Source organism: Lithobates pipiens, unplaced genomic scaffold (assembly GCF_037356315.1).
Source record: "Lithobates pipiens isolate NorthernLeopardFrog02 unplaced genomic scaffold, aLitPip1_a1.2 Scaffold_1, whole genome shotgun sequence".
In the NCBI taxonomy this organism is placed as follows: Eukaryota; Metazoa; Chordata; class Amphibia; order Anura; family Ranidae; genus Lithobates; species Lithobates pipiens.
The window spans coordinates 76,968,906-76,988,254 of NW_027507685.1; the positions used below are offsets into that span (position 1 = coordinate 76,968,906).

The following is a 19,349-nucleotide window of genomic DNA, read 5'->3' on the forward strand; positions in this document are numbered from 1 at the left end:
TTCGGTTATTCCAAACGAGGGGAAGGATCCGGCAGAGTGCGGCAGTTACCGGCCGATCTCATTGCTAAACGTGGATTTAAAACTTTTCACTAAAATATTGGCCTCCTGTCTACAATCGCACTTACATCAGCTGGTGCATTTGGACCAAGTAGGGTTTATCCCCTCGCGTGAAGCGAGAGATAATGTAATCAAAGTACTAAACTTGGTACACTTTTCCAACCAAACAAAAACCCAGAGTGTCTTTTTAAGTACGGATGCAGAAAAGGCATTTGACCGGGTCAATTGGAGATTTATGTTCGCGGTATTAAGACACATGGGGGTGGGAGAGGGTATGCTACGGTGGATTGCTGGGATATATGCCTCCCCACAGGCTTTAGTAAAGGTAAATGGAGTTTTTTCAGAACCATTTAAGATCTCGAATGGAACCCGCCAGGGCTGCCCTCTCTCACCCCTATTGTTTGTCCTCTCATTAGAACCACTATTGAATAAAATCCGACAAAACCCGGATATTCAGGGACTCCAAATAGGGGGGCATAACTATAAAATATCAGCATATGCAGATGACCTTCTGTTTTCCCTATCTAGACCACACATCTCCTTACCAAACCTTATGGAGGAAATTGTAAGATACGGGGAGATATCAAACCTAAAAATAAATTATACAAAATCGGAGGCAATGGGGGTAGCTCTGCCCTTAGGGGTACAACAGACTATACGGCCTAATTATAGCTTTAAATGGGTGAATGTAGCACTTAAGTATTTAGGTACATATATACCAGATAAGATGGAAAAGACTTTTACATTAAATTTCCCCCCCACTACTACAGGAAATCCGGGCACTATTAGACAAATGGAAACAGGGATTACATTCGTGGTTCGCCAGATGTAATATTATAAAAATGAACATACTGACAAAACTGTTATATCTATTCCAGACCTTACCTATAGATATTCCAACATTTTTTTTCCACCCGATAGATACTCTTTTCACTAAATTTATATAAACGACCAAGGATCAATAGAAACATCACGAGAGCTCCTAAACGTTATGGCGGCCTGGCAGTACCAGATATGTTTAAATATTATCAGGCAGTACATATTGGCAGAATGATAGACTGGTGTAGACACACAGAATTTAAATTATGGACAGAAATAGAACAAAAATGCAGTCCAATACCCCTACGCAGGGCAATCTGGTGTTATACAACATTACCAGAATTGCTTAAAAAACACCCACTTATAGGCCCAACGTTGCGGATAGGGGCTAAGATCAGTCGAAATCCTCAATTCTCTACAACAAATTCACCACTATTTCCCATTCTGGGTAATCCTGTTTTTTTACCGGGAATGGAACCAGGAACATTTCAGGGACTTATAGAAAGGGGCTATACCCAAGCGTCGCACTTTCTACAATTGGAAACATGGCCTTCGATCGCCACATTGACGCAACGAGGAGGTCGATATGAAATACATTTTTGGGAGGCATTACAGTTGCGACATTTTCTTCAATCATTAGGGCCGGCGACAAACTATCAAAGACAACTGACAAAGTTCGAGATATACTTTGAGGAGAAAGAGCCCCTTTCACGGGTAATCTCTAAGATATATGAATTGTTGAATGCCTCTCCAGAAGGTTTTAAAATGCCTGGAATTGAGAAATGGGAGAAGGACCTGGGAAAGACCTTTTCACCCATACAATGGCAGAAGATTATATATCTGGCATTGAACTCATCAATCTACTCGCGGACTCAGGAATCTAATTATAAGATATTGACGCAGTGGTATTATACCCCGTCAAAACTCTGTAAGTTCTTTCCAGAGGCTTCTGACCGTTGTTGGCAGTGTAATAAGGAACGGGGGACTTTGATGCATATGTTTTGGCAATGCCCTAAGGGGAGGGGGGTAAAAAATAATAATAATATTTTTTATTTTTTTTGTTGTTGGGGTAAGGGTTAAAAAAAAAAGATAAAAGATGAGGGAAGTTTGGGGGAGCTATAATTGGGGGAAATAAGAATTACAATAGATTAAACTGGAATAGATAGATAATATATATAAATTGGAAGATGCAATGTGTAGATAGAACAATTTGGTTTAATTTATATAAATTAAGAGGAAAATTGGAATATGTTCTATAAGATATAAGATATATCTATGTAAGAAATTAATGTCTCTGTTGCCTCTTGTGATTGTTGTTCCCCCCATCTGGACTTATGTGATATAAATAAAGAAAGTTAAAAAAAGAAAATCCGATCGTACTTAACGTGATGACGTTATTTCGTTACGATGGGACTACGTTCAGGCTAGTAGCCAATAGCATTGGTCTAGGAATTTGATCTGAGCATGCGTGGCACTTTGTCCGATCGGAATTCTCTACACATGATCGGACAAAGTCCGATCGGAGCATGTTGTCAGAAAATTTTATAGACAAGTTGGAAAACTTGGTCCGTCAGATACTCCGATGGAAACAGTCCGATGGAGCCCACACACTGTCGGATTATACGACAACACAGTCCTATCGGACATTGCCCATCGGAATATCCGACCGTGTGTACAAGGGCTATGGTAGAGGAAATTGGTCAGCACATTCCTAATTTTTGATGGATTAGGGGGCAGCGCCACTTCTACTCTCTTTTCTTCTTTCCTTGTTCCAGTCACCGCCACGGTTCGGGATATGCACCCGATCCAAAGCAGTAAAAGAAACGTACGGCATTTTTTTTCTCATTGTTATAATCTGTGCAAATGTATTTATCTTGTCCCCAGGATCCTGCGATGTCTCCTCGCTATGTGTGCTTACCATGTCCTCCACCGGATCTATCACAGTGCCGAGCTCAGTTCCCTGTGAGTGTTGCAACGCACGGGGACGAAGCACGGCACTAAATTCAAAAAGTAAAAGACACAATACACATACAGTACACTGTAATTTTACAGATTACATTACTGTATTAAATAATTTCACATTCCTTTTGTCCCTAGTGGTTTGTCCAGTGCCCTGCATGTAGTTTTATATTATAAATATTGTTCTTTCTGCCTGGAAACTGGAGATTGTCCATAGCAAACAAAACTGTCCCTTTACACCAAAAGCAGTTTTAGACCAGATAAAAAACAGTGATAATAAATTAGAACATGTGAAACAATATGTTTAGCGCTCAAACATATAACCCCATAAATAGGAACATAATCAACATAATCATTATATGTTTGAGCGCTACATATATTGTTTCACATGTTGTTTTGACTTTGTTTGTTTGAGTGTTAGCTGCTTTTGCACCCATCACAGGTTTAGCGCAGTATTTTCCCCTCCTTTTGCAAATAAATTAGAATAACTTGCAGAATTGAGAGATAGTGATTTGTGGGGAGATCCGTCATCAAACACTGAAAGTAATGACAGCGACAATTCTACAACTGAGCAAATTTCTGTGTTTTTGATTTGATTACATTATTGAATATTTATTATTATATTATATTATTATTTGTTATAATTATTTATAGTTCTCTATTATATTATAATTTATGATTTTGTGTTCCAAACACTATCATACCCGGGATGTCTACTAGGCTCTTGTTTAGACATATTTAAGTGAGTTAGTCCTAAGAATTACAGGACTACAATATAAAACGCCAAATTTCCATGCAAACCATTGTACTTTGAGCATCAAAAATCTGAAATAATCATACCGCCAGGGTGGTTAAAGTTGTTATAGCTGCAAATACTGAACCCTACGGAGTAAGACTGGGATACCATTAAAGTTCATGTGTGTGTAAAGGCAGGTGTCCCAAAACTTTTGGTAATATAGGGGTTATTTACTAAAGGCAAATTCACTTTGCACTACAAGTGCACTTGGAAGAGCAGTCACTGTAGATCTGAGGGGGACATGCAAGGAAAATAAAAAAACAACATTTTAGCTTGCATATGATTGGATGATAAAATCAGCAGAGCTTCCACTCATTTCAGATATACCCCTCAGATCTACAGCGACTGCACTTCCAAGTACAGCAAGCAAAGTGGTGTTGCCTTTAGTAAATAACCCCCATAATGTATCTCTAGGTGAGAACCTGAACACCAATATGCTGATTTTAGTTTCTCTTTCCACATCAATGAAACCACTGCTCCACCTATTCTCATTTCTTACATCAGCTGCTGCTGGGAGGGACCCTCTATAAAAAGGAGACAAAGAGAGGCAGCGAGGAGGTCAGCGAGGCAAGAGACAGACATGAAGATGTACGGTGTGGTGACAATGGTGCTGCTAGTGCTGCTGGGCTGTCGCTTAGGTAAGTGCAAGAATGCAGAGAAATGAATGGACACACACACACACACACACACACACACAAACACACACACACACACACTGCAGAGGAATTCACTGGTGCAGGGGACAGGTACTTGTAGATAGGTTGCAGAATCACAAAGAATCCTGATTGATGTGTAGTTGTACAGCTTAGAGATTCTAAAAATTGATGCAAGAAATTCAGAAAAAAAATGTATCTAAGGCTGAATTCACATCTATGCAGTTTTAGTGCTTTTTGCAGATATGCACTACAATCCATTTAACACGGTTTCCTATGGAACACGTTCTGTAGTTCAAATCTGCAAAATGCAAAAAGCACTAAAAATGCATAGGTGTGAATCGGGCCTTAAAGGGTTTATTTTAGCTCCATGTTAATAAAAAATGATTGCATTTTGTACTGCCTTTTTAGCCCTGTAAAAGTCACACAGCCCATATTAGCAGTTGATCCTTTGTGTGTTTTTTTTTCCCATAATGATTCTCAAGAGACAGACTATTTATTAGTTCTCATAATTAGCTATGTGATGCTGGCTTTAAATGAAGGCTTTTTCCTAATTAGATTCCTCTTCCTTTCTTGGCTTTTATCTTTTAATTTTCTTTTTTTTCTGCCTAGAGATATGAATTTGGCCACATGCCAGCTAGGAAAAATGCTTGTCCTGCAATAGTAATGCTAGGGCTACATTGGTAATTTAACCTAGTTACTAAAGCCCCATACACACTATCAGTTTTTCTGCTGATTTTTTTTCCTTCAGATTTACCAAAACCATGTAGTGCAAGGGCCTGCCTGATTGCATACAAATTTAAACTCCTAAGGTTTGACCTCAATTATATGGTTTTGGAAAATCAGCAAAAAAACTGATCGTGTGTATGGGGCTTAAGGGAGCTACTGTTGCCTATATTCTCTTAACCACTTAAGGACCGCCTCACGCCGATATACGTCAGCAGAATGCCAGGGCTGGGCACAATCACGTACCTGTACGTTGCTCTTTAAGTGCACAGCCGTGGGTCGGGAACACGCCGCCGCCGGCGCGCTCCTGATCTGGTCCTGAGCTCCGTGACCGTGGCCGTGGGACCAGCAGATCCAATCGCCGCTGGTGTCCCGTGATTGGGTCACAGAGCTGAAGAACGAGGAGAGGTCTGTTTAAACAAACCTCTCCCTGTGCTTCCTAGTCTGTTCCCTTTTATAGGGAAAGATGATCAGTGACGTCACATGCCAGGCCACGCCCCCTACAATAAAAAAAACACATAACGTCACACACAAATGCCAGTGTCATTTACACAGGAATCAGTGCATTTAAATAGCACTGATTTCTGTATAAATGACAATGGTCCCAAAAATGTGTAAAAAAAAAAAAATGTCCGCCATAATGTCGCAGTAACAATAAAAATCACTGATTGCCACCATTACTAGTAAAAAAAAAAAATATATTAATAAAAATGCTATAAAACGATCACTATTTTGTAAATGCTATAACTTTTGCGCAAACCAATCAATAATCGCTAATTGCGATTTTTTTTTTTTTTTTTTACCAAAAATATGTAGAAGAATACGTATCGGCCTAAACTGAGGAAAAAAATGTTTTTTTTATATATATTTTTGGGGGATATTTATTATAGCAAAAAATAAAAAATATTGCATTTTTTTCAAAATTGTCACTCTATTTTTGTTTATAGCGCAAAAAATCCAAACCGCAGAGGTGATCAAATACCACCAAAAGAAAGCTCTATTTATCAGGAAAAAAAGGATACCAATTTTGTTTGGGAGCCATGTCGCACGACCGTGCAATTGTCAGTTAAAGCGACGCAGTGTGGAATCGCAAAAAGGGGCTTGGTCCTTTGGCTGCAAATTGGTCTGGGGCTTAAGTGGTTAAAGAGGAAGTAAAGGCTATTTAAAAAAAAAATGCAACCTGCTAGGCAAAGGCATAATGAGCTAGTATGCATAGCATACTAGCTCATTATGAATAACTTATCTGAGAACGAAGCCCCCGAAGCGGTCCTCCGTCTTCATCTTTGCCGCTGCCATGTGACTTCCGGGTCTCGCTGCTCCAGCGCTGTGATTCGGCAGAGCCGTGATGAGGTCACTCCCGTGCATGCGCATGGGAGCGGACACGAGCGGCATATCTCAGTGATCTGCAGCCTGCTCAGTGCGCCTGCTCGCCGCTGTCCACGACGCATGCGCCGTAGACAGCGGTGCCTGTCTTTTTGTAGATATCTCCTAAACCATATAGGTTTAGGAGATATTTCTTGGACCTACAGGTAAGCCTTAATCTAGGCTTACCTGTAGGTCAAAGTGGTTTGTAAGGGTTTACAACCACTTTAAATGTGCTGACATTGAGATGATGGGCAACAGAGTAAGAAAAAGAGATTTACTGGGCTGTTTAGCCATAGACTTTACTTAATGTCTTTTCTTTTTTTCTTGGACCACAAACTGCTCATGTTTTCAAGACTCTTGACCATCATACACATTTTGTCTTGTTTTAATCAAGAGTTCCAAGAAAAGAAAAACCCTCCTAATCCTTTAACCATTAACCCCAGAGCCAATTCTGACCTTTTTCCCCACCCCGCCCCTGGGCAAATTCTGACAACCCATAAAGTGATTATAATTCTCTTTTTCACTTGTACCGCTAGGTAAGCCTATAATAAAACTTACCTATAGGTACTGTAAATATGTCCTACACGTGCACTGTTTAGGAGATATTTGCTGTACACTTCACCAATGATGTCATCGTGCATGCGCTCTGAAGAAACGGCCATTCGTGCTGTAATTGATGGCTCATGCATGGGAGTCACATCACATGTCTCTGGTCAGTCACAGAGCCGGAGTCCGCAGCCCCAGAAGGAAGAGGGGCGAAGATGGATGCGGATGAGGTCTTCGTTTGCAGGTACTAGCCCATGATGCTTTTACTTTGCAGGGGGGAAAAAGAACCCATCAGGATTTACTTCCTCTTTAATATGTGTAAGAAATCAGCATTTAAATTACTTAGAACCCCCAAACATAATTCATTTTAGTGCGTACATGTTGCGTTGAGTAAATGGATATCTAACATGTCACTCTTTAAAGTTGCATAAATCTGTGAAATGGTGACAAGCTATCAAAAAATTTAATCTCCCTAGGCAATGCGTTAAAAGCCTTTACAGGGTATCATATTACATTTGGAAATATCGATCTTGCTCTGACATTTATGGCAATACCTAATGTGTGGTGCGATCACTATTTACATGTGTGCGAGTAGTGATGAGCTTGGGCGTGTTCGGAAGTCGGCACTGCACGCCGCCAATCCTAGGCTGCGTGTATATGTGCAGCTGCCGGTCGGGAAATGCCTCACTGCCTATGATTGTCTGTATGCTGTGGCGGGTTTGATCGAAACTTGCCCAAGCCCATCACTACGTGCAAGGCTTGCATTGCATTTATCGGATGCTTTTCAAGCCAGTAATGGCTTGTGACATCAAACCGGAAGTGATTAAATCCTTGTCACTTTTAGTTTATCAGAGTGGAGGCGGGTAAGGGTGTACCTTCTTCACTGGGGATAACAAGTGACGACAGTACCTGGCTTTCCAATTGTATGACAGAGCCAGGTGTGTGTGTGTGTGGGGGGGGGGGGGAGGCGGCTTTCCACAACCTGTAAAAGTGATTGAGTGGCTATATAGCTGCTTGGATCGCTTCTACATGAAAGCCCATAACTGGCTGAAAATTGATACAGGCATCTTCCCGGTATAACTGCTTCTACCCGAGGACCGATGGGTTCCTTCCTAAGGAGTTTGGAATAGTGACTAAGCGGTAAGCACTTCTACCTGGCCACACTGGATTCGTTGGATTGAATCCCATGGTGCTCTCTGTCTGGAGTTTACATGTTCTCTGTGCCTGTGTGGGTTCTTCTGGGCACTTTGGTTTCCTCCAACACTTCAGACACATGCTGGTAGGATAATTGGCTCCTGTCTATAATGGCCTTAGTATGTGGACATATGAATGTGAGTTAGGACCTTAGATTGTAAGCTCCTTGAGGGCAGAGACTGATGTGAATGTACAATATATTATACATTGCAGTGCAAGTTTTAGGTTGGTGTGAAATCCTGTAAATAGGAATGCTTTCAGAAATAGAAGTGTTAAACTATCAATTCACAAAATGGGGAAATTGATTGAACAGAAGAGAAAATCGAACAATAAATTGGTGCTACCACCCTTTGTCTTCAAACCAGCATCAATTCTTCTAGGTACACTTGCACAAAGTTTTTGAAGGAACTCGGCAGGTGGTTCCACACATAGTGATGGCCGAACGGTTCGCCCGGCGGTCGTTTCGCGGCGAATTTCCGACTTTCGCCGTCCGCGGGTTCGAACGCCTTTTTCCGTCGTTCGCCCCGGCGGACTTACGTGTTTAATGTATACAAGAACTTTAACCTTTCGTGACACGTTTATCATGTGTTACAGGACAACCAATTGAGACATGACAGCTCATGGACACTTGGACATTCCCCCTAACCTATAAATACACCCGATCCGGTGGCCATTTTACATTCTTTCTTCTGTCACTGTAGGGAAAGGATCCTGTGTGGAGTAGGGACAGAGAAAACGCTAGCTATTTGGTACACAAAAGTTCTTTTCAGGACTGGTATAGGTGTTAGGTCAGCAGCCTGAGTTTCTTTTGTCAGTTTAGATAAAGGGACAGAGCGCTGTATGCTGCTATTTTAGGGACAGCTCAGCCAGATTAGTCTTTCTTCATCATCATCATCATCATCATCATTAGCTGTTACTATCAGGTCCACAAAAGAGCTGTTCCAGCTAATCGTTCCAGCCTACTCTTTTTTGCCAATTTGTATAGGGACAGGCAGGAAGCAGTGTGTCAGGCAGTGAGGATAATTTTAAAGACTTGCTGTTACTATTAGTTCCACAAAGGTTCTTTTCAGGACTGGTATCAGTGGTACGGTAATAGGCTTGTACACGTATAATATTCTTTCTTCCAAATATAGAAAGAATATTATACTTGACTGCTGCCCTTCTGCTGCAGTCTGCTAATCATTCACAACTCACTTGTTCCACAAAGCTCTTTATCAGGACTGGTAACTTGGTCTGTCTAGGGTGCTACGGTACATAGGCTTGGGTGCGGTACAGTCTGCTGTTCTGTAAGGACCGCTATCGGTCCACAATACATAGGGTTGCCGTGCACTACTGCTGACCGCTGCCCTATACTGCAGCAGTCCTTCAGCGGTATAGGGACTGACGCACAGTCTGCTAAACACTAATACACAACCTGCTTGGTCCACAAAAGTTCTTATAAGGACTGGTAACTTGGTATAGGGTGCTACGGTACATAGGCCTGAGTGCAGTACAGTCTGCTGTTCTGTAAGGACCGCTATCGGTCCACAATACATAGGGTTGCCGTGCACTACTGCTGACCGCTGCCCTATACTGCAGCAGTCCTTCATTGGTATAGGGACTGACGTACAGTCTGCTAATCACTAACACACAACCTGCTTGGTCCACAAAAGTTCTTATAAGGACTGGTAACTTGGTATAGGGTGCTACGGTACATAGGCCTGAGTGCAGTACAGTCTGCTGTTCTGTAAGGACCGCTATCGGTCCACAATACATAGGGTTGCCGTGCACTACTGCTGACCGCTGCCCTATACTGCAGCAGTCCTTCATTGGTATAGGGACTGACGTACAGTCTGCTAATCACTAACACACAACCTGCTTGGTCCACAAAAGTTCTTATAAGGACTGGTAACTTGGTATAGGGTGCTACGGTACATAGGCCTGAGTGCGTTACAGTCTGCTGTTCTGTAAGGACCGCTATCGGTCCACAATACATAGGGTTGCCGTGCACTACTGCTGACCGCTGCCCTATACTGCAGCAGTCCTTCAGCGGTATAGGGACTGACGCACAGTCTGCTAAACACTAACACACAACCTGCTTGGTCCACAAAAGTTTTTATAAGGACTGGTAACTTGGTATAGGGTGCTACGGTACATAGGCCTGAGTGCAGTACAGTCTGCTGTTCTGTAAGGACCGCTATCGGTCCACAATACATAGGGTTGCCGTGCACTACTGCTGACCGCTGCCCTATACTGCAGCAGTCCTTCATTGGTATAGGGACTGACGTACAGTCTGCTAATCACTAACACACAACCTGCTTGGTCCACAAAAGTTCTTATAAGGACTGGTAACTTGGTATAGGGTGCTACGGTACATAGGCCTGAGTGCGTTACAGTCTGCTGTTCTGTAAGGACCGCTATCGGTCCACAATACATAGGGTTGCCGTGCACTACTGCTGACCGCTGCCCTATACTGCAGCAGTCCTTCATTGGTATAGGGACTGACGTACAGTCTGCTAATCACTAACACACAACCTGCTTGTTCCACAAAAGTTCTTATAAGGACTGGTAACTTGGTATAGGGTGCTACGGTACATAGGCTTGAGTGCGGTACAGTCTGCTGTTCTGTAAGGACCGCTATCGGTCCACAATAGATAGGGTTGACGTGCACCACTGCTGACCGCTGCCCTATACTGCAGCAGTCCTTCAGCGGTATAGGGACTGACGTACAGTCTGCTAAACACTAATACACAACCTGCTTGGTCCACAAAAGTTCTTATAAGGACTGGTAACTTGGTATAGGGTGCTACGGTACATAGGCTTGAGTGCGGTACAGTCTGCTGTTCTGTAAGGACCGCTATCGGTCCACAATAGATAGGGTTGACGTGCACCACTGCTGACCGCTGCCCTATACTGCAGCAGTCCTTCAGCGGTATAGGGACTGACGTACAGTCTGCTAAACACTAATACACAACCTGCTTGGTCCACAAAAGTTCTTATAAGGACTGGTAACTTGGTATAGGGTGCTACGGTACATAGGCTTGAGTGCGGTACAGTCTGCTGTTCTGTAAGGACCGCTATCGGTCCACAATAGATAGGGTTGACGTGCACCACTGCTGACCGCTGCCCTATACTGCAGCAGTCCTTCAGCGGTATAGGGACTGACGTACAGTCTGCTAAACACTAATACACAACCTGCTTGGTCCACAAAAGTTCTTATAAGGACTGGTAACTTGGTATAGGGTGCTACGGTACATAGGCTTGAGTGCGGTACAGTCTGCTGTTCTGTAAGGACCGCTATCGGTCCACAATAGATAGGGTTGACGTGCACCACTGCTGACCGCTCACCTATACTGCAGCAGTCCTTCAGCGGTATAGGGACTGACGTACAGTCTGCTAATCACTAACACACAACCTGCTTGTTCCACAAAAGTTCTTATAAGGACTGGTAACTTGGTATAGGGTGCTACGGTACATAGGCTTGAGTGCGGTACAGTCTGCTGTTCTGTAAGGACCGCTATCGGTCCACAATAGATAGGGTTGACGTGCACCACTGCTGACCGCTGCCCTATACTGCAGCAGTCCTTCAGCGGTATAGGGACTGACGTACAGTCTGCTAAACACTAATACACAACCTGCTTGGTCCACAAAAGTTCTTATAAGGACTGGTAACTTGGTATAGGGTGCTACGGTACATAGGCTTGAGTGCGGTACAGTCTGCTGTTCTGTAAGGACCGCTATCGGTCCACAATAGATAGGGTTGACGTGCACCACTGCTGACCGCTGCCCTATACTGCAGCAGTCCTTCAGCGGTATAGGGACTGACGTACAGTCTGCTAAACACTAATACACAACCTGCTTGGTCCACAAAAGTTCTTATAAGGACTGGTAACTTGGTATAGGGTGCTACGGTACATAGGCTTGAGTGCGGTACAGTCTGCTGTTCTGTAAGGACCGCTATCGGTCCACAATAGATAGGGTTGACGTGCACCACTGCTGACCGCTCACCTATACTGCAGCAGTCCTTCAGCGGTATAGGGACTAAGAGTTTTGTCACAGGGTCATTTAAAAAATGACATGCAGAGGAAGAGGCAGGCCCTTCCGCAGGGGTGGTAGGGGTAGGGCAGGAGCAACAGGCTTGAGCCAAAGTGGGAAGTTGCAGAAGGTGCGTTCAATTACTTTAAAGGATGCACCAGACTTGGTTGAGTGGCTCGCTCAGCCTTACTCTTCTGCACCCTCCTCATCCTCTCGATCTGCACCCTCTTCTTCACTCTCTGCTATGTGCACCCCCAAAGACACTACCACCAACAACACGACCACCACCACCACCACCACATACCTTCCGCTTGAGTCACTGGAATTATTTTCCGATCCATATCAAGAGGACATTTCTGATGCGCAGCCACTCTTGGTATTGGATCAGGAAGAGGAGGTAGCAACAAGCGCTACTCAGCAGTCTGACGCCAGTACCCAGATCAGCCCAAGGAGGAGGTTGGTCCCCGGTGTTGCTGCCTACTCTACTTATAGCGGTGGGGAAGGTGACGTTGATGATGACGTGTCTAGTGATGTCACGTGGGTGCCCACAAGAGAGGAAGAGGAGGGGAGTTCAGAGGGAGATATGGACCAGCAGATAGGGAGGAGAAGCAGCAATGACTTACATTGCACAGCAGGGACAAAGCAGACTGCAAATGTATCAGGAGCGAGTCATCGACCATGTACGGTCACATCTGGCGCTCCCAGGACACCGGCACATGGCTCCGCAGTGTGGGCTTTTTTTAACGTGTCCGCTGCTGACAATAGCGTTGCCATCTGCAATCTTTGCAGTCAACGCGTTAGTCGCGGTAAGCCCAATACTCACCTAGGGACGACCGCCTTAAGAAGGCACATGAGCAGCCATCACCGAGCCCAGTGGGAGCAACGGAACACACAAAGCCACACTGCAGGCTCTCACCGTCCAGCCTCGTCTTCTACTTCTCCTTCTCCTCTCTCCTCACAATTGTCCTCCACTCCACCTTCCATCACGCCAAGCTCACATTTTTCTGCAAAAAGGCAGGCTTCCGTGGGCCTAATGTTTGAGCGTAAAAAAATGATGACGCCGGATAACCCTCTTGCCCAACGGTTGGCGGCTGGCTTGTCAGAACTCATAGCCCGCCAACTACTGCCATATAAACTGGTGGACTCGGAGGCCTTTCGCAAATTTGTGGCCATTGGAACACCACAATGGAAGGTCCCAGGAAGGAAGTATTTCTCAGAGAAGGGCATCCCAGAGCTATATGGCCATGTTCAGCGGCAAGTGAATGTATCTCTGGCACACAGTGTCGGTGCCAAGATACATCTGACCACAGACACGTGGTCTAGCAAACACGGGCAGGGAAGGTATATCAGTTTTACTGCCCACTGGGTGAACCTTCTGACGGCCGTCAAGCATGTAACCCGTGGCACCCGTGTAGATTTGGTTTTACCGCCACGGATTGCATGCAGGCCTGACTCTTCTTCTCCTCCTCCTACTCCATCCTCCTCCCTCTCCTCCTCAGCTGCCTCCTCCTTTTCCGCTGCTAGCGTCTCTTCCACTGCACCGCCCAAGCTCCCCAGAACCTATTCCACATGCCAGGTGAGACGTTGCCATGCCGTGCTGCGTCTGTTGTGCCTGGAAGCAAAGAGCCACACTGGCCCGGCACTCCTTTCAGCTTTGCGTTCACAGGCAGATGAGTGGCTAACACCGCTCAATTTGACAGTTGGTAAAGTGGTGTGTGACAACGGTGCCAATCTGCTTAGCGCATTGAAACAGGGCAAAATCACGCACGTGCCGTGCATGGCACACGTCTTAAACTTGGTCGTGCAGCGATTCCTTGTCAAATACCCTGGGGTCCAGGACATCTTGCGGCAGGCAAGGAAAATCTCGGCCCATTTCAGAAGATCTTACACGGCCATGGCTCGCCTTGCTGACATTCAGCGGCGACACCATCTGCCGGTCAGACGTCTTATTTGCGATTGCCCGACGCGATGGAACTCAACCTTCTATATGCTTGATAGGCTGCTCCAGCAGAAACGTGCAGTTAACGTCTACCTGTATGAACTCTGCGAAAGAAACGGTTCTGGGGAGCTGGGTTTTTTTTCACCGCGCCAGTGGCTGCTCATGCGCGACACATGCAGACTTCTGCGGCCATTTGAGGAGATCACCAAACTGGTCAGTCGCAGCCATGGCGCCATCAGTGACATGGTACCTTATGCCTTCTTTCTGGAGCGTGCATTGCGTCGTGTCATTGATCAGGCTGTGGAGGAGCAGGAGCGGGAAGATGAGGAAGTCGCAATGCTGGATGAATTCCCAGGGGGGGCTACTCTATCTGAGACAAGTCAACAACAGGAGTCTGATGAGGAGTCAGAGGAGGATGGTGCCGGGGCGGATGAGCAGGAGCAAGAAGAGCATGCTTTAAACCTTTCTGGGATCCCTGTTGTGCGAGGATGGGGAGAGGAGAATGAAGAGGACGACATTATCCTGGATGATGAGCAGGAGCCAGGCCACCACACCGCTTCCACTTTAGTGCAAATGGGGGCCTTCATGCTCCAGTGTTTTAATAGGGACCCCCGTATAAAAAGCATGAGGGTCAAGGACCAGTACTGGGTGGCAACGTACTTAGACCCCCGGTACAAACACAAAATGGCGGAAATGTTACCGCCGTCGCAGAGGGCTGTCAGAATGCAGCACTTCCAGGCCTTGCTTCGAGAAATGCTGCATTCTGCTTTTGCGTGCGCTGGCAGAGGAGCAATTCCCACTCCCAGAGAAGGATTTGCGGGTACCAATCCAACAGCGCCTGCAAGAAGAGGCCGGTTTGAAGATGTGTTGGTGACTTCGGATATGAGGTCATTCTTTCAGCCGACCCATCGACAGGTGTCATCCGGATCCAGCATCAGGGAACGCCTAGACCGTCAGGTGTCCGACTACATTGGGTTAACGGCCGATGTGGACGCTCTGAGGAGTGATGAACCCCTAGACTACTGGGTGGGCAGGCTTGACCTCTGGCCAGAGCTTGCCCAATTTGCAATCGAACTGTTGGCTTGCCCCTCATCCAGTGTCCTGTCCGAAAGGACGTTCAGCGCAGCAGGGGGGATTGTGACCGATAAGCGTACTCGCCTAGCTCACCACAGTGTTAACTACCTCACATTTCTAAAAATGAATGAGGCATGGATCTCGGAGGAATTCAACACATGTGATCAGTAGACCATGTATATGTCTATAAACAATTTTTGGAATCAAGCACACAGACCTTCTTAATTCATTTGGCTCACTTCCCTGACCCAAAAAAGCACACCGTACTATATGCCCCTACCCTCCTCTTTGAAGAGGTTGAGCGGTGTCATATTTCTACTGGGGCTGCTTATTATGAGGGGTTCCCACCATCCCTGTGCTGTGCTGACTTCCTCCTGGGTGTTCTTATTATGAGGGGCTCCCACCATCCCTGTGCTGTGCTGACTTCCTCCTGGGGGTTCTTATTATGAGGGGATCACACCATCCCTGTGCTGTGCTGACTTCCTCCTGGGGCTGCTTACGGTGCTGCTGTCAGCGCTGTATGTCACGGAGCTGCTGTCAGCGCTGTATGTCACGGAGCTGCTGTCAGCGCTGTATGTCACGGAGCTGCTGTCAGCGCTGTATGTCACGGAGCTGCTGTCAGCGCTGTATGTCACGGAGCTGCTGTCAGCGCTGTATGTCACGGAGCTGCTGTCAGCGCTGTATGTCACGGAGCTGCTGTCAGCGCTGTATGTCACGGAGCTGCTGTCAGCGCTGTATGTCACGGAGCTGCTGTCAGCGCTGTATGTCACGGAGCTGCTGTCAGCGCTGTATGTCACGGTGCTGCTGTCAGCGCTGTATGTCACGGAGCTGCTGTCAGCGCTGTATGTCACGGAGCTGCTGTCAGTGCTGTATGTCACGGAGCTGCTGTCAGCGCTGTATGTCACGGAGCTGCTGTCAGCGCTGTATGTCACGGAGCTGCTGTCAGCGCTGTATGTCACGGTGCTGCTGTCAGCGCTGTATGTCACGGAGCTGCTGTCAGCGCTGTATGTCACGGAGCTGCTGTCAGCGCTGTATGTCACGGAGCTGCTGTCAGCGCTGTATGTCACGGAGCTGCTGTCAGCGCTGTATGTCACGGAGCTGCTGTCAGCGCTGTATGTCACGGTGCTGATGTCAGTGCTCTGTATTACGGTGCTGCTGTCAGTGCTCTGTATCTCCTGCACCCTCTTGTTTGCCTACCCTGGTCCCTGACCTTCCCTCTCCTCCATTGCCTTCATTAGCTCCATAGTCCTGAATTGTCAGAACAATTTCCCAAATAAAAAAAAAATGCTTGTAGTTATCGATCCCAAATTCACCTCATACATGTATTATGCTATTGTCCAGGTGGTGGGACTACGTGCTACCCCCTAATAATTACCCCGTGGCCGCAAATTCGACCTAAAGGTTTGCGAAATTCGCCTCCCATTGAAGTCAATGGAGCCCGCGGCGAACGGTCGTTTTCGCGAACGTTTGTGTCCGTTCGCGTTTCGCGTTCGCGAAACGTCCCGTCGGAAGTTCGTCCATCACTATCCACACATCTTGGAGAACTAACCACCGATCTTCTTTGGATGTAGGCTGCCTAAAATTAGGGCTCTGTGGTAGGGTTGCCACCATTTCTTTGCTTTAGCAGGGTTTTTTTTTATACACTATAGGATTGTAAAGGACCTGGGACACCTTTCGGTGCCCCAAGGAGGGTAGTAATGTGTTTACAGCATGCTGTGACGAAGTGGGTGGGGCCAAATTGTATTAACAGTGGAAGGTGCATGGCTAAATAAAACACAAGCAGCGATAGGGACAAACCACTGGAGCTCAGCTGTTGTCAGTAACAATTTGTCATGGACAGCAATCTGATACAAGAACAACCAGAGCCTAAAAAGGCGCAATCCCTGGCTCCAATGATAATGTTAACAAGCATACACTATTTACAAAGTGACTGAAATGGCTAGCAAGCTTGCTACTGATCAGCCATTCCACTGCTCACTGTCACTTTCCATTCTTGGGATATATGTTCATGCATACATTGAAGGAAATTTACTAAGACTGGAGCAGCTGTGCATGGCAACCAATCTGCTCCTCGTTTTAATTTCCCAAGTTTAACTGAACAAGCTGGATCTAGACGCCGACTGGTTACTATGCACAGCTGCTCCAGGTTATAAGATATATAAGGGGTAGGATTGTAAAGTCCTTATTTTTATAGCGTGAAAAACACGTTATACTTGTCACCTCTGTGCAGTTGACTTTGTACAGAGCAGCCTGTATCCTCTTCTTGGGCCCCTCTTCTGTGCTTCTGGCCCCTCTCTCCTGTTAAGTGCCCCCACAGCAAGCAGTTTGCTATGGGGGCGCCCGAGCAGAGTCACAGCTTCGTGTTTTCATTCAGACACTGAGCCCTGACCTGGCCCCCTCTCTCCACTGATTGGCTAGCTGACTTTGACAGAAGAGGAGCCAATGGTGCCTCTGCTGTCTCAGCCAATCAGGAAGGAGAATCTCAGGTAGCGTGGACAGAGGGACTTCACATAACTGTTAGGGGGCTGCTGCATACAGAAGGATTTTTATCATAGATTCATTAAAAAAACCTTCTGCCTTTACAACCCCTTTAAGCCTTGACAATGAAAGATGGCACCTGATTGGTTGCCATACACAGCGGCTCCAGTTTTTATAACTTTCCTCCTATAGAATCTGGAGCAGGTTGCATAGTAACAAATCAGCTTCTAGCTTCAACTTGTTCGGTTAAGCATTGGTGAGGAAAGCTAGAAGTTGACTGGTTGCCATGCACAAGTTTCTGACTTCGATCTGCTCTAGATTTGATAAATTTTGTCTGCTCCAATTTTAGGAACTCCCTCTCTTCCTATTCTGTTTAGCAGCAAGCAATCATATTGCAACAATTGTAGACATTTATTGTAACATTTAGAATGCATCCAGTTGGTACATAGTGTGGCAAATTTGCAAACACCAAAATGACTTGTATAATAAACAGCAATATAGAATATAATGTAGCGCCGGTACTCCTAACGAGTACGCGCTATGTACTTAAATTAAATTTTTGCTCAAAACTATAGTAAGTTTTGGGGTTAATTGTGCTAAATTGTACTTTGGCATCAGTTTGGCTAGGCTGTATAGAAGTTCTGCCTGGTCATAGGTGGGGTTGTATACCTGTGGGAGGCTATGGAACGCAGCCTGGTTGGACGCATTGGGTACCAATCAGTGGGCGCATTTGTCTCATTGCGTAATCTGGGAGAGGGTACTTAAGGTGCCAAAGTTACGTGGTTCGGGGGTTCCAGTCCAGAAGTTGTTGCTGACTCCATAGTCCTGGTCCTCCTGACCAGCCCTGAAAGGTCCTCATGGCCTGGGGTGCGGATCCATCCATTTTCAAGCCTCAGAACTGGCCAGTTCGAGGCGCAGTATCTGGAAGGAGGATTCTAAGGTGTTCTGGTGCTGTCTCAGATTGGGAGAGGCCCAGCAACTCTACACGCGACCAGTGGAGGACTGTTCAGTAAGAGAGCCACGCACAAGGCTGGCTGCTCGGTAAGAGCCTGGAAGCTTAGCTGCCATGGACATTGACTGAATCCACAATTCTTACAGTATTGCCGGACCGGCTGAAAGATTCTGGTACAGTAAGAAAGGTTCCTACTTCTATTCTTCCAGTATAACTAAGTTTCCAACCAAGTTTGTGTGAGAGACTTTGAAAAGCTAGAATTACCTGTTGGCTGCTAAACCCAAACTTAAGGATTTATCCAACAGTTAAAGAATCCAGTTGTGACATTTTATTTTTGACATGTATATGAACCGTAAGCCCTTGTACACACGGTCGGACATTCTGACAACAAAATCCGTCAGATTTTTTCAGATGGATTTTGTCCGAAACTGGTGTTGCATACACATGGTCGGACAAAGTTGTCGGAAAATCCGATAGTTCGTAACGTGATGACGTTATTTAGTTACGACGGGACTACGTTCAGGCTAGTAGCCAATAGCTTTGGTCTAGGAATTTGATCTGAGCATGCGTGGCACTTTGTCCGATCGGAATTCTCTACAAACGATGGGACGAAGTCTGATCGGATCATGTTGTCGGAAAATTTTATATCCAGCTCCCAAACTTTGTTGGTCGGACATTCCGATAGACTTCTATTATATTATATCCTTCAAGTGTGGTGCACTTTCTCAAAGCGCACCAAAACTCCTGCATTCAGAAAGTGCCCCAAACCCGCAGGAT

At 45.7% G+C, this 19,349-nt stretch overlaps 1 protein-coding gene across 1 annotated transcript in view; it reads left to right on the forward strand.

Moving 5' to 3' along the window:
• LOC143935890 (uncharacterized) overlaps positions 1-19,349 on the forward strand; it is a 127,071-nt gene that overhangs the window by 99,337 nt on the left and 8,385 nt on the right. The window contains exon 2 of the mRNA XM_077460106.1: positions 4,136-4,269. Coding sequence (XP_077316232.1) covers positions 4,212-4,269 — 58 coding nt within the window. The 5' untranslated portion in view covers positions 4,136-4,211. The remainder of the gene's footprint in view (positions 1-4,135; positions 4,270-19,349) is intronic.